Source organism: Schistocerca serialis, chromosome 9 (genome assembly GCF_023864345.2).
Source record: "Schistocerca serialis cubense isolate TAMUIC-IGC-003099 chromosome 9, iqSchSeri2.2, whole genome shotgun sequence".
NCBI classification, from domain to species: domain Eukaryota; kingdom Metazoa; phylum Arthropoda; class Insecta; order Orthoptera; family Acrididae; genus Schistocerca; species Schistocerca serialis.
In genome coordinates, this window is record NC_064646.1 from 52,119,058 (window position 1) to 52,132,673 (window position 13,616).

Below are 13,616 nucleotides of genomic sequence, written 5' to 3' on the forward strand. Positions count from 1 at the left end.
ACACAACATTTATTACCAGATACCCGGAATTAAAATTTTTAACAGAACAACGACTAGCTGATCAGACCCGTGTAATAATAAAAAATAACAGGATACCCGAGTCAGAATTAGAAAACATCAAACAACAAGTACAGCAAATACTGGAACAAAATAATGTGCAATTAGAAGAAGAAAATACAGTAATGGACTCAAACATCCCAGAGAAAACAAAGAACAAAACGCGTCAATTAAACAATCAGAGGAAAACGAAATCTTAAGACAGCCACCAGAACAAGCACAAATAGAACATGAAGTGACACACATGTTAGATATAGAAGAAAAATTTCAGTTGACATATATAGAATACAAAGACACAAATACAGACATTAGACCATTCTTGCATAGACCACCAAATAACCCACAAGTCGAAACAACAATAACAACTATCAACACAATCATACACAACAATATAAATGAAAATACAACTATGGAAGAGTTACAACTACTGGTTTATGTAGGAGCACTCACTACACTAAATATAAACACTAGGCAGAGATCAGAACCAACCAACACACAGAAGAAACCCACAAAACCAGCATGGCAACACAGGCTACAGATCAGAATAGAATTACTGAGAAAAGACATCGGACAGCTAACACAATTTATAAGAAACGAAATATCAGACAAAAAACGAAAAAGGTTAGGTAAAATCTCACAACAAGAAGCAATAGAGCAGTTAGATGAAAAGAAGCAGAAATTACAAGCATTGGCCAAACGACTTAGAAGATACAAAAAAAGTGAAAATAGAAGGAAACAAAACCAAATATTCAACACAAACCAAAAGAAATTTTACCAAACAATAGATAACACACACATAAAAATAGACAATCCACCAAACATAACAGACATGGAACACTTCTGGAGCAACGTATGGTCAAACCCGGTACAACATAACAGGCATGCACGGTGGATACAAGCAGAAACAGACTCATACAAGATTATACCACAAATGCCTGAAGTGATAATTTTGCAACATGAAGTCACCCGAGCAATTAATTCTACGCACAATTGGAAAGCCCCTGGAAATGATAGAATAGCAAATTTCTGGCTAAAGAAGTTCACCTCAACACATTCACATCTAACTAAATTATTTAACAGTTACATTGCAGACCCATACACATTCCCTGATACACTTACACATGGAATAACCTATCTGAAACCTAAAGATCAAGCAGACACAGCAAACCCAGCTAAATATCGCCCCATAACATGCCTACCAACAATCTACAAAATATTAACTTCAGTCATTACACAGAAATTAATGACACATACAACACAGAACAAAATTATAAATGAAGAACAAAAAGGCTGCTGCAAAGGAGCACGAGGATGTAAAGAGCAATTGATAATAGATACAGAGGTGACATATCAAGCTAAAACCAAACAAAGGTCGCTACACTACACATACATTGATTACCAAAAAGCCTTTGATAGTGTACCCCACTCATGGTTACTACAGATATTGGAAATATACAAAGTAGATCCTAAATTGATACAGTTCCTAAACATAGTAATGAAAAACTGGAAAACCACACTTAATATCCAAACAAATTCAAATAATATCACATCACAGCCAATACAGATTAAGCGTGGAATATACCAAGGAGACTCATTAAGTCCTTTCTGGTTCTGTCTTGCTCTGAACCCACTATCCAACATGCTAAATAATACAAATTATGGATATAATATTACTGGAACATACCCACACAAAATCACACATTTGCTATACATGGATGATCTAAAACTACTGGCAGCAACCAATCAACAACTCAACCAATTACTAAAGATAACAGAAGTATTCAGCACTGATATAAATATGGCTTTTGGAACAGACAAATGTAAGAAAAATAGCATAGTCAAGGGAAAACACACTAAACAAGAAGATTACATATTGAATAACCACAGTGACTCCATAGAAGCGATGGAAAAAACAGATGCCTATAAATATCTAGGATACCGACAAAAAATAGGAATAGATAATACAAATGTTAAAGAAGAACTAAAAGAAAATATAGACAAAGACTAACAAAAATACTGAAAACAGAATTGACAGCAAGAAACAAGACAAAAGCTATAAATACTTATGCTATACCAATATTGACCTACTCATTTGGAGTAGTGAAATGGAGTAACACAGATCTAGAAGCACTCAATACACTTACACGTTCACACTGCCACAAATATAGAATACATCACATACATTCAGCAACAGAAAGATTCACATTAAGCAGAAAGGAAGGAGGAAGGGGATTTATCGACATAAAAAACCTACATTATGGACAGGTAGACAATTTGAGAAAATTCTTTCTAGAACGAGCAGAAACTAGCAAAATACGCAAAGCAATCACTCATATAAATACATAGGCTACACCACTGCACTTTCATAACCACTTCTACAACCCTTTAGATCACATAACATCAACAGATACGAAGAATCGGGATCGTGGATTATCATGACGCAACTGGTACACATCAGTTCGCTACAATGATATGTCCTCCATTAAATTGCGGATCCATCATTTCTGGCCGGTTTTTGCCGATATCGTTTCATGTCATTTCAACAGATGCAAAGAAAGCAACGCTTATACCCTAAAGAAGTAACGTTATCATTTAATGACTGTGTAGAAGAGTGCTTCACTATTGCTCATTTTTTTTTCTTTCTTCCACATCGGTGATCAAGTGATCTGTTGAAGGAAGGAAGGAGAAAAAAGAAAAGGAAAGAAACGGATGAGGCGAAGAGGAAGGAACAAATGACATTTGGTGCACCTGCGACGGGGTGGAGTCGGTCGTCCGCGTTTTTCTTAACGCTATCTCGTTCAGTCCACCAACTTCGATGAGATTCTTGCCAATGTCCTTTCACTCTGTGCTAGCAGATACGTGCTAGGCAGTGTAAAGCAGCGTTGATGAAACCACTACCTAATACCTACCACACAGAGGCCGCGTAATTCGAGTTGAAAGTCAGTTCCTGAAAGTTCATGATTAAAAAATTGGGCGTTCTGGATCTCCAGTCTACTTGCACAAAAGCGTTTAAATTACATTAACTCTGCTTTTTCTTCATTTTGAAACACATGAAATGGCTATCAAGTACGTATTTAATATGGTAAAATGTTATCATCTAAAGTTCACTGCCTGTATAACAAATATTCACTCGAAAAGCAGCCAGAATCTTAGTTAGTTCGATCCGACTAATTTTCTCCTTCTACCAGTCACAGACCCACAACTATTCGCGAGTTAAACATTCGCCCGTTTCAGTGGTCTTCTTCGTAAAAGGTGCTCTCCAAACTATTCCGTACAGAGAACGAAACACGCTATGCGGAGTTGTTACTACGATCAGAAAGTTCACACGCTCATCTCTCTCAAACTATTTAACTGAGAAACAGCACACTTTCATTAAAATGTTCGTAACTCCAGTCGCGTAAGTCACGATATGTTCGAACCGAAAGTAGCTCACTATTTCCTCATCGTACAGAGTATTTTTAAGGAGCAATCTGACATCGTGTTATCCGCAGGCCGGCTATCAAGCGACTCCTCTCGAGGTACTGTCCTCTATCCGCGCGGGAACAGCTTAATTCTGATTGGCTGTTGTTCTACACGACCAATCAGAAAGTTCCTACCAGATCATTCTCGCGGCAAATCTTGCTTATCCAATCACTGATTGGATGGTAATTAATGTCAGCAAAACTTCAATTTATTTTATTATGTTTTATCAAAATAAACGAAGTGCGAAATATTCTTAAAATTGATAAATAAACTTATTCCGCCTCTAACTTCCATTCTGGCTGCTTTTATACAAAAGCAAGCACACAACGACATACGTCACCTGAATCGTGGTTGCAACGTAAGTTTCCTAAGGTTCGTTAGTACAAGGTTTTACGTAAAATGAAATATTAAATGTTAATGTATGTCCCACATACACTCAATCATTCTCACGCACTCACGTGGCAAAATATAATCAAATAATAATTTTGACCGATTTTGGTATTACGTAATGCACTGTGACTAAACTTTTAGAAAGAAAATTGTAATTAATTGATTTTTATGCAGTGATATCTTTGGAATCACTTCAAATGATAATGAAAGTCAATCTTTTATTGTTCCTAACTTGGTTCAAAAAAACAAGCGCAGCTTTTAGGAGTTTTAGTTAATTGTCTCTATCTCCAGAAAAATAATAAATAAAAATCTGAAATTTTGACAGCATCATTCCATCAATAACAAAAGGCTGTGTACGAAATTTGAACAAAATCGGATAATACCTAATATGGATTATTTAGATTCGTAGAGGGTATGAATCTTCGTATCGACTGAATGTTACGCTATGCAGTTCTCACGGCAGGCAGCGTCAGCTGTGCTGTGAGCGAAGCGACCAAAAAAAAAATAAATAAAATAAAATAAAAAAGAGCCAACGTGCAGCCACTGTACTAGACGGCTGCGTGCCTTACTGCAACGAGTTATCTCGTAATAAGTTGCTGCGCGTTACACACTATACTAATGATATACTAGGGGAATATCAATTTTTACAGAAATTGCACTCAGTGTTCGTTAAAAGCGTGCTTTTTTCGGTGGGCCCTCAGTTTTTTATCTTATTTGTATACAACGACTTCGTAAGGTAAATGAGAAAACCAACTATGTATGTTGCCTGCTGTGTTCTACAGAGAGAGCAGTCTGTAAGTTGCAGGTATTGTATTATACATGTTAACCGGGGACCTAGAAACGACGGAGAGGCTCCGTCCCCGCCGCAGCCGCAGTGGTCCACGATCCCACGACGACTACCGCAGTCCACTTCACCCCTCCGCCGCCCCACACCGAACCCAGGGTTATTGTGCGGTTGGGCCCCCGGTGGACCCCTCAGGGGAACGTCTCACACCAGACGAGTGTAACCCCTATGTTTGCGTGGTAGGGTAATGGTGGTGTACGCATACGTGGAGAACTTGTTCGCGCAGCAATCGCCGACACAGTGTAACTGAGGCGGAATAAGGGGAACCAGCCCGCATTCGCCGAGGCAGATGGAAAACCGCCAAAAAATCATCCACAGACTGGCCGGTTCACCGGACCTCGACACAAATCCGCCGGGAGAATTCGTGCCGGGGAGCAGGCGCTCCTTCCCAGTCCGGAAAGCCGTGCGTTAGACCGCACGGCCAACAGGGCGGGGCAACTTGCAGGTACTGCAATGATGCTGTAACCGAAAGGTGAGTGTAATGAGACAGGAGGGAGGCTTACCTTGGTGACGAGGGAGCGCTTGCTGACGTGCAGGTTAGGGCGGTGCCTGGCCGGCACCAGGTAGGCCCTGGACGTGCTGCACCTCGTGCCGTTGCGGGTGGTGCCCTGCACACGTGACAGGTGATGAGTGACGCAGCGGCGCTGGAACTCGTGGTCACTTATCAAAGAGATGAATAAAAGACAGGCGAAAGTAGGTAAATAGATAACAAGTGGATTAGGATAGTGCAGAGAAGATTTTGTTCACACCTCATCCACCCACCCTCCTGCCGGCCCCTTATATTAATGAAACTATTGTGCAGTGTCTTAACTGTCACGTGTGTTGCGCTACCTCTGTGAAAAAGTCCCTCCCTGTCGATGTACACCGTGACAAAAGTCACGGGATACCTCCTAATATCGTGTCACACCTCCGTAGTGCAACAACTCGACACGGCGTGGACTCCGAAAGTGGTTGGACGTCCCCTGCAGATATATTCAGCCGTGCTGCCTCTATAGCCGTCCGTAACTGCGGAAGTGCTGCCAGTACAAGGGTTTGTGCGCGAACCGACCTCTCGACTACGTCCCATAAATGTTCGATGGGAATCATATAGGGCGATCTGCGTGGCCAAATCATTGGCTCCAGTTGTTCAAAAAGTTCTTCAAGCCATTCGCGAAGCGTTGTCGCCGCGTGACATGGCGCATTGCCATCCATAAAAAATTCCGTCGTTGTTTGGGACAATGAAGTCCACGAATGGCTGCAAGTGGTCTCCAAGTAGCCGGACACGACCAGGACCCACTTCATTCCATTTAAACACAGCCCACACCATTAATGAGACCGGCCTGCGCGGTGCCGTGTAGACAACTTGCGTACATGAATGCGCCACACTCGAACCTCACCATCAGCTCTCACCAACTGGAACCGAGACTCGTCTGACCAGGCCACGGTCTTCCAGTGTCCAGGGGCCAACTGATACGGTGACGACCCCAGGACAGGCGCTGCAGGCGAAGTCGTGCTGTTAGCAGAGCCACACGTGTCGTTCGAGTGCTGTCGTAACTCACCAACGGCGCACTGTAGTAACGGATACGTTTCTCGTATATCCTCTCATTGATTGCTGCCATTATTTCGCGCAGTGTCGCTTGTGTTTAGCACTGACAACTCTACCCAAACTCCGCTGCTCTCGGTCGTTAAGTGAAGGCCGTCGGCCATTGCTTTGCCCGTGGTGGGAGGTAATGCCTGATATCTGGTATTCTCGGCGCTCTCTTGACACTATGGACCTCGGAATATTGAATTCTTTAACGATGTCGGAAATGGACTGTCCCTTGCGTTTAGCTCCAGTTACCATTCCGTGTTGAAAGTCTGTCAGTTCACGCCGTGCGGCCACAATCGCATCGGAAACCTTCTCACTTGCATTACCTGAGTACAAATAGCAATTCCTCCAGTGTACCACTCTTTTACACCTTGCGTACGCGATAATACCGCCATCTGTCTGCGTGTATATCGCTCTTGCACGACTTTTGTCACCTCAGGATCCTCCGCAGAATGTAAGAGTCGATGCCTACAAAGAGGTATCTGATTCTCTCCTTAAAGCATGCTGCAAATGTAAAAGGGGAAATTCAAGAATACGTAAGCACGCCCATCCCTAGCTACTCGCGAGGGATAATTTGACGCTGCGTTGTCCCTTTTTCTTTCACCTTTCTTCATTTATTCTGGCTGTCGTAGAAGCGGTGTCTTAAGTTTACATTATTAAACATGGTTCTTTCCTGTTACGGCTTTAAAATAACTTATTTTTTATTTATTTTTGCTGAAATTTCCAGTATTACCACTCATCATTAGGCAGAAGTCTCAAATATGAATATACACATTGGCCCAAATATAGCCCCTAGTCCAAGCATCAGCGGCTATATGAATCCAGTAAATAAACATTAAATTGACTGCTGTAACGGAAACATTTATGTTGAATAACTTTACGAAGCCTGTGGACCGACACTACTTCAAATTATTAGTTTCCCTGCGTCGTTCGAAAGAACAGACACCACTTACTCGTATAACTAACTGAAGCGGTTGGGTTTACATGAAGAGTGCTCGCATAACAATGTATTGGCAGACGCGTAACGCGAATGACCAAGAACTGCAAACTGTGGGGAGCGAGCAGACATGGTGCAGAAACTCCTCTGGAGGGCGTGAGGGATCCGGGCCAGGTGACTTCAATGTCGGATGAAAAATGCTAATGTGACTATAACAGATAACACTGTTCAGTATGAACTCACAAATAAATTTACTCAGTCTCTGTCCGTTTTCCAGTTCCGCACTTCGATAAAACTTTTACTCATTGTCTGTAGACAAAGTGGTAGTCGACCAAAGAACTAAATCCGTCTTTCCAAGGATTGTGATAGGGACAACATTTAAACGTGGTAGAGCGTGTCGTAAAAAAATTTATAATATTTCCGCTGACCGTTCGCTATTTTGTTCTGGACACTGAAAAATGCTTTTGGATGAAAATTTCGTTAATCACTATTGCCACTGTATTGGCAGTAAGCAGTTAGACAAACCAACAATATCACGCTGTACACATTCATTCGAAAGTGCTGTTACTAATAATTTCGCGTGTGTTATGTCGGAAGATATACATTCACTACACTTTCGATTTTAGGGAAAGTGCTTTATCGTATTTTGTCACATATTGTGGTACAAAAATAAAAAAATGATTATAAGAAAGAATAGAAACAAGCGAGATGCCACACTGGAGAAGACTTGGGCTCCCATTCGGGAAGCCGAGAATTCCGATTCCTTCTGGTCCATCCATTTTTAGGTTTTCAGTGGTTCCACTATATCAGTTAAGGCTTATGCAGCGATCATTACATTCATAAGAACACGGTCGATTCCGCTCTCCAGTGCTTGTTCTATCCCAGTTTGTGTTCTATCTCGAATGACTTTCGTCGATACGACGGCAAATCCTAATTATTGATCCTTTTGATAATAATGATATTATTATTATTGTTACTGTAGTTGTTGCTTTACCTACATCGTTGTTTAGTTAGGAAGCGGTTCACTGGGCATTTTGAGGAGGAGATAAAATTTCCTAAGCAGTTATTGAGTTCAGATATGAGTCGATTGTCTTGCAAACAAATTACTCTTAGTGACGCCTGACATCAGGAATGGAGAAGGCGATCTTTATGTAGTTTGTTGAACTTCAATTTTCTTTACAAAAGTTTTTAATACCCAGATCGCATTTACGTAAGAAGATTAAAATGTCATGACTAACTAGCTTCGTATAACTGCGTAGGCTCCGCGGCCAGAGCCATTCGACATGAAAGTGGGTATGGTACCGCGTCATGTTGTATAAAACTACTGGTGGAGACGAACCAATGTTTCGACCACGGTTGGAGCAGCCTTTTTCTGGGTATCGACAGTATTATTATTTTCAATTCTGCTGATTCAAATAAAATACCTAATGGGATGAGAAACAGAATTTATCCCTTCAATAATAATTAGATCTAGACTATTACTGAAGATAGGAGGTGCGCCATTGCTTTTCTGATTCCCAGAAGTTATAGGTGCATCAAGCTGAAATAACTGGTTAACACTAATAACATAACAAGAATGCCGCTGTAACCGTTGCCGAAACGTTGGTTTTTCGCCAGGAGTAGTTTTATACAATATGACGCGCTACCATATCCAGAGATCCGTAACAGCAATTTTCAGATGTCTGAAGAAGCAAAATACCGAAAATGGCATTAAAAAGAAACCTAATTATAAAGTGATATTCAAAGTATAATTTTTTCAAGAAAACACAAAATACAAAACTAAAGAGACGTATATAAAAAGATTATGTGAACGTGAACAGAATTGACTGTACAGAGTTACACTGACAAAAAGTTTAATGCTTTTAGTATTACGTGCCATGGTCATATTGAGTGCAGGTTAAACGCTAACTGAATATACCAGTAATAAACCTCGAACAGGGTCGTGCACTAGTGTAGAAAGCAACATGAATAGGAAATGTAATTCTAACAACAACAACAGAGGTCAGCCTGGCTGGACTACACAAAACAGCAAATGGCTTACCGTAATTTTGTCCATACTGTATAATCTTCAAAATTTTGTTCAAAATGTGAGTGAAATCTTACGGGACTTAACTGATAAGGTCATCAGTCCCTAAGCTTACACACTACTTAATCTAAATTATCCTAAGGACAAACACACATACGCATGCCCGAGGTAGGACTCGAACCTCCGCCGGGACCAGCCGCACAGTCCATGACTGCAGCGCCTTTCAAAATTTTAAAATGACTGAAGGGAACATCATGACTTGGCTATCAAACCATCTTTCCTAGTAAAAACGGCGTGACACTGTAGTCGAGTGTCATGCGCGTAGACATAAATTTTTATGCTCGGCTTTTTTACCTACGTTGTTATGTATTGCCGTTCCTTCCAGATTATTAGCTTTCAGCTTCATATGTCGTGCTTTATTCAAAGATTTCTACTTTAAAGATTTCTACTTTGAAGATCACTTTATAAAGAGGTTTTTCTAAGGCGATTATCTGTATTTTGATTCTTTACGGATCTGAAGACGATTGTTACTAGCAACCGAAATTAGGTAGTCATCATATTTTAATCTTCTTATGTGAGTGTGATTTAAAAATACTTTTGTAAAGAAATTTTAAATTTTCCAAAACATATTACTCTGTTCGATAGCCACATTTCAGTGCGGTTAACGAACTTGGCAGCTATACTGAGCTGCCATTGCTTGTAGCATCGGTATTAGGGAAATAAACACGCTTAACTTAAACGCAGATATTTGTTCATCTTGAGGTAAAACTATCGTCTGCCTGAAGGCCGATTTGAACAGAGCGCTGCTTTAGTCGGGGTGGTTCTATTGGAGATAATGTGCTGCTTTCCCCACTGAGTAACTTCCGCAGCCAGTCACAGCCAAAGTTGGAAGTGTAACTGGCGGGAAATAGTCGTACGACCGACTGGGGATGCAACGCCAAGTCGTCTGGGTTTGTAATCGGATGTACACCCCCCCCCTCTCCCCCATCCTGAGCAACGTCGAGAACAGTGACATCTGGATAATTAAATAAAGATTTGGTCACAATTTAGCGACACGTCCGATGTTTTAATGTTTATCTGATTGCGTACGGGAAAGTTGTAAGCACCTCCAGAAGTTGTATGCGTGGCGCGTACCTGTAGACGCTGTAAGATGTCGTGGTCTCCTGACCTTCATTGCTTACATATTCCGCCCTCACAATCATATTCCGCACATCAAGACGCGTCATTCGAACCCAAACTCGATAAGATAAAGTCAATGTTGTATGAATTCATGTAAACGATATGAAAATAACTAATAAATCGCAAATGCACACCGAGATTGAAATACTCGAGGCTGGCGTACACACACACACACATTCAAGACACGACGGTCGCAGGGGCTTTTAGTTCGGGAGATGCAAACCACATGCTGGGGGGCCGGTCCCTTCAGAGGACGACTCAGCCTATCTACGTTGGCGCACGACCGCCTGTGTAGCGGACAGCGTGGGCCCAAGTGAAAGGGGGGAACAACCCTCTGTTCAGCTTAAAAGCAAATTCCGCTACATTGTGTGGGAGTGGCCAGCCTATGCATTCTTTACAAAAATAGCACACAGTTTGAGATTTTCACAGGGAGACAGCAAACGCCAAACGCCAATGCTACAGGTTTCCGGATTGGTCGCCTTAAACGAAACGTCATTCTCCCGTTTTAGAAGAGCAATGCTGATTGGCAGACGATATTTCTGACACGTTGAGCTGAAGGAATAATGGAAGAGACCGAAAGATATACCCCTTCACGTCTGGCGTGCAGAGGCGCCATTCCGCTCTCGCTCTTGGAGCGAGGAACAAGTCTCTCCTCAGTACTTCACTGGGAGAGCACCTCTGTCGAGAGCGAATCGAAATGCTACTCTATATCGAATCCTTGCGATTAAGCGTTGTTCACTGTGTTGGCTGACACACTTATTGTGCGGTGTGAACGGACAGATTTATAGTTAAACGCCTGGGAACGAATTTTGAGTGGCATCGCGGTGGACTGGTTATCTGACCAGTGTACCACGCCAATAGTTAGACTAGGGGCGAATAGGAATCCTCGACTTCATCAAGGCGTAGGGAGAGTTTGATTGGCGAAGGTCAATCCAGATAGAACGAGAGTTATCTTATTTGTCAGCAGCGAGCGGCGCAGACAGCAGTAATCGCAGCTTACGGTATTGTGCGCTACAGATCTTGTGAGACCCATATTTCCTCCACAACAGTACACTTCACTGCATTTCTCACGCGACATTCTCGACCGTACCTAGCAACATTCTAAAGTATAATTATTCAAATTGAGTAGGTGCGCCTCTCAGCCATTCTGCCAAGTCAACAACCATCTTAAACTTTCAATAGAAATTTCATTAGCGAATCCTAACCTTGAGAGGTAAGTTCACATTCCGAAAAGAACCAGGATATAACTTGTTCAATTCGTAACTAAAAGTCCCATTGTGATTTCTCAGAATTTTTGCAAAATAAGTAATAACTTTCGTTAGTTTCATGTTTTTCTTACACTAACTAGCACTACTAGTTACGTAAAGAAATTTTGTGAATTTTTGTGTCATTTCCTTACAGCGGACGACTCCACAAGATATTTATTGCTGAAAGTTTGTCAGGCATTTCTCTTTAGAACGTTAGGAGCGTCTGTCTGACTTCTGTAATAGTGTGGGGGTGGAAATTGCATCTTGCAGGAGCCACAGGGTAAAGGGTACATCTCAGATTAAGCCGTTGCTCAGAATAACAGATCAACCCCACACATCAGAACGCTGTGCCAGACGAGGCGTGTGGTTTTAGTGGTGTACCTGCAGGAAGCTGACGGCGGCCTGGTCCGCGGCGTTGTAGTCGGCCAGCGGCAGCCGCAGCTGCTCCTGAGCGGCCGACACCCACGCTGTGGCCAGCGGCGTGCGGAAGGACGGCCGCTCCACGGAGACGGGGCCCGACGTGCCTCGGAACTCGACGTCCGCCGCTGCGCACAGTAGCAGAGGGGCAGAGAGACCAGGGGTCAGGCGGGGCAAGGTGCAGGCTGCGGAACTAGGGAGCAGACTCTGATGAAGACGACAAGTCAAGTGCCGCAACCCTCTCAGTGGAGGAGGGGTCAACATAAGCAAACACTTGTCCCGGCGTATCCACAGATAATCGACCGTTTTCGAGAAAACGACCGTCGAAGTTTTCGAGGTAATTTCTGTGTCCTTTACGGAATATACAGTCAGCCGAAGCTGCTGCACAGTGGCTAGAGTCGCGGCTTCACAGTTTCGCGTCCATTGTTCGATACCCGATTATTACTTTTATTTTTGTCGTTCATTCATCTAACCAAGTCCATAGAAGATTAAAACACAAATGTTTCCCAATGTGTACTGAAGCAATGTTGCTTCTTTTCGTTTACTATCTCTATATGTCTCGTGAAAGAATTGAAAAAAAAAACTATGGAAAAACATTTAGAATTGTTTTCGGTGAAATTCCTGTGGTGTACACTGATTCATGATCAACTGCATGCGCCAGTTTTCGGAGAAGTGATCCATTATGCGACGTTAGCAGTTAAATTACTGCCAACGCGTGCAGTCTTCAGCAGTGTCAATGACGTTTCTTTCCCGAGTGAAATTCGTACGAGTAGAGGCAAACGTGCCTTCGCGCGATGCTCGTACTGTTGGGAATTTCTCTATGTCGATTGTTTGTACGATCAATATCGTCGAACCGAATGCACCGAGTCGTCCTGAAGAATAAGCATATAAATGAAATATAAGAATTGGAGAATTAAGAACTGATATAAGAATGAAATATAAGAATACGAGAATTCAAAAACATACCTGAAGATACCATACACGCATTTATTAGATAATATATGTATGACAGTTATAGTCTAACCCAGTTCTAATTTTACAATTGATACAACGCCCTTGCATCTCCTGTCTTGATAAAAACACTCGTGTAATGACCTTCTAAGGAAACTTGCCAGTCATACAGGAAACTCTTCCCATCGTCATGATGAATAACTTGTTATTGAGTATAAAATAACAATAATTACGTACATTTTTAATGTTTGTACATGTAAACAGTACTTCCATCAAAAACAATTGATTTGGTTACATAAAAGTGCAGAAGTTAAAGGGCTAACACTAAACGATGTGCGGTTCTAATTAAGTGGAGAACAGACAAGGATAAGACGTCGGTTCCCTCTTTCTCTTTCACATTTTATTTTACATTTCTCTCCCTACCAATGCTACCGGTAATCCTACAATTTACTACATCATTCATGTACTCTACCAAAACTACAGAACCGTAGCTTTGATACAACGCAACTTCACGCTACATACATTACAGTTTTTTAATG

The 13,616-nt window shown here is 41.8% G+C and overlaps 1 protein-coding gene across 1 annotated transcript in view; it reads right to left on the reverse strand.

Annotated features, from left to right (window-relative positions):
* Positions 1–13,616, reverse strand: part of LOC126418848 (4-pyridoxate dehydrogenase-like) — a 47,914-nt gene that overhangs the window by 20,097 nt on the left and 14,201 nt on the right. The window contains exons 3-4 of the mRNA XM_050085836.1: positions 12,091–12,254; positions 5,257–5,361 (exon numbers count right to left, since the gene is read on the reverse strand). Coding sequence (XP_049941793.1) covers positions 5,257–5,361; positions 12,091–12,254 — 269 coding nt within the window. The remainder of the gene's footprint in view (positions 1–5,256; positions 5,362–12,090; positions 12,255–13,616) is intronic.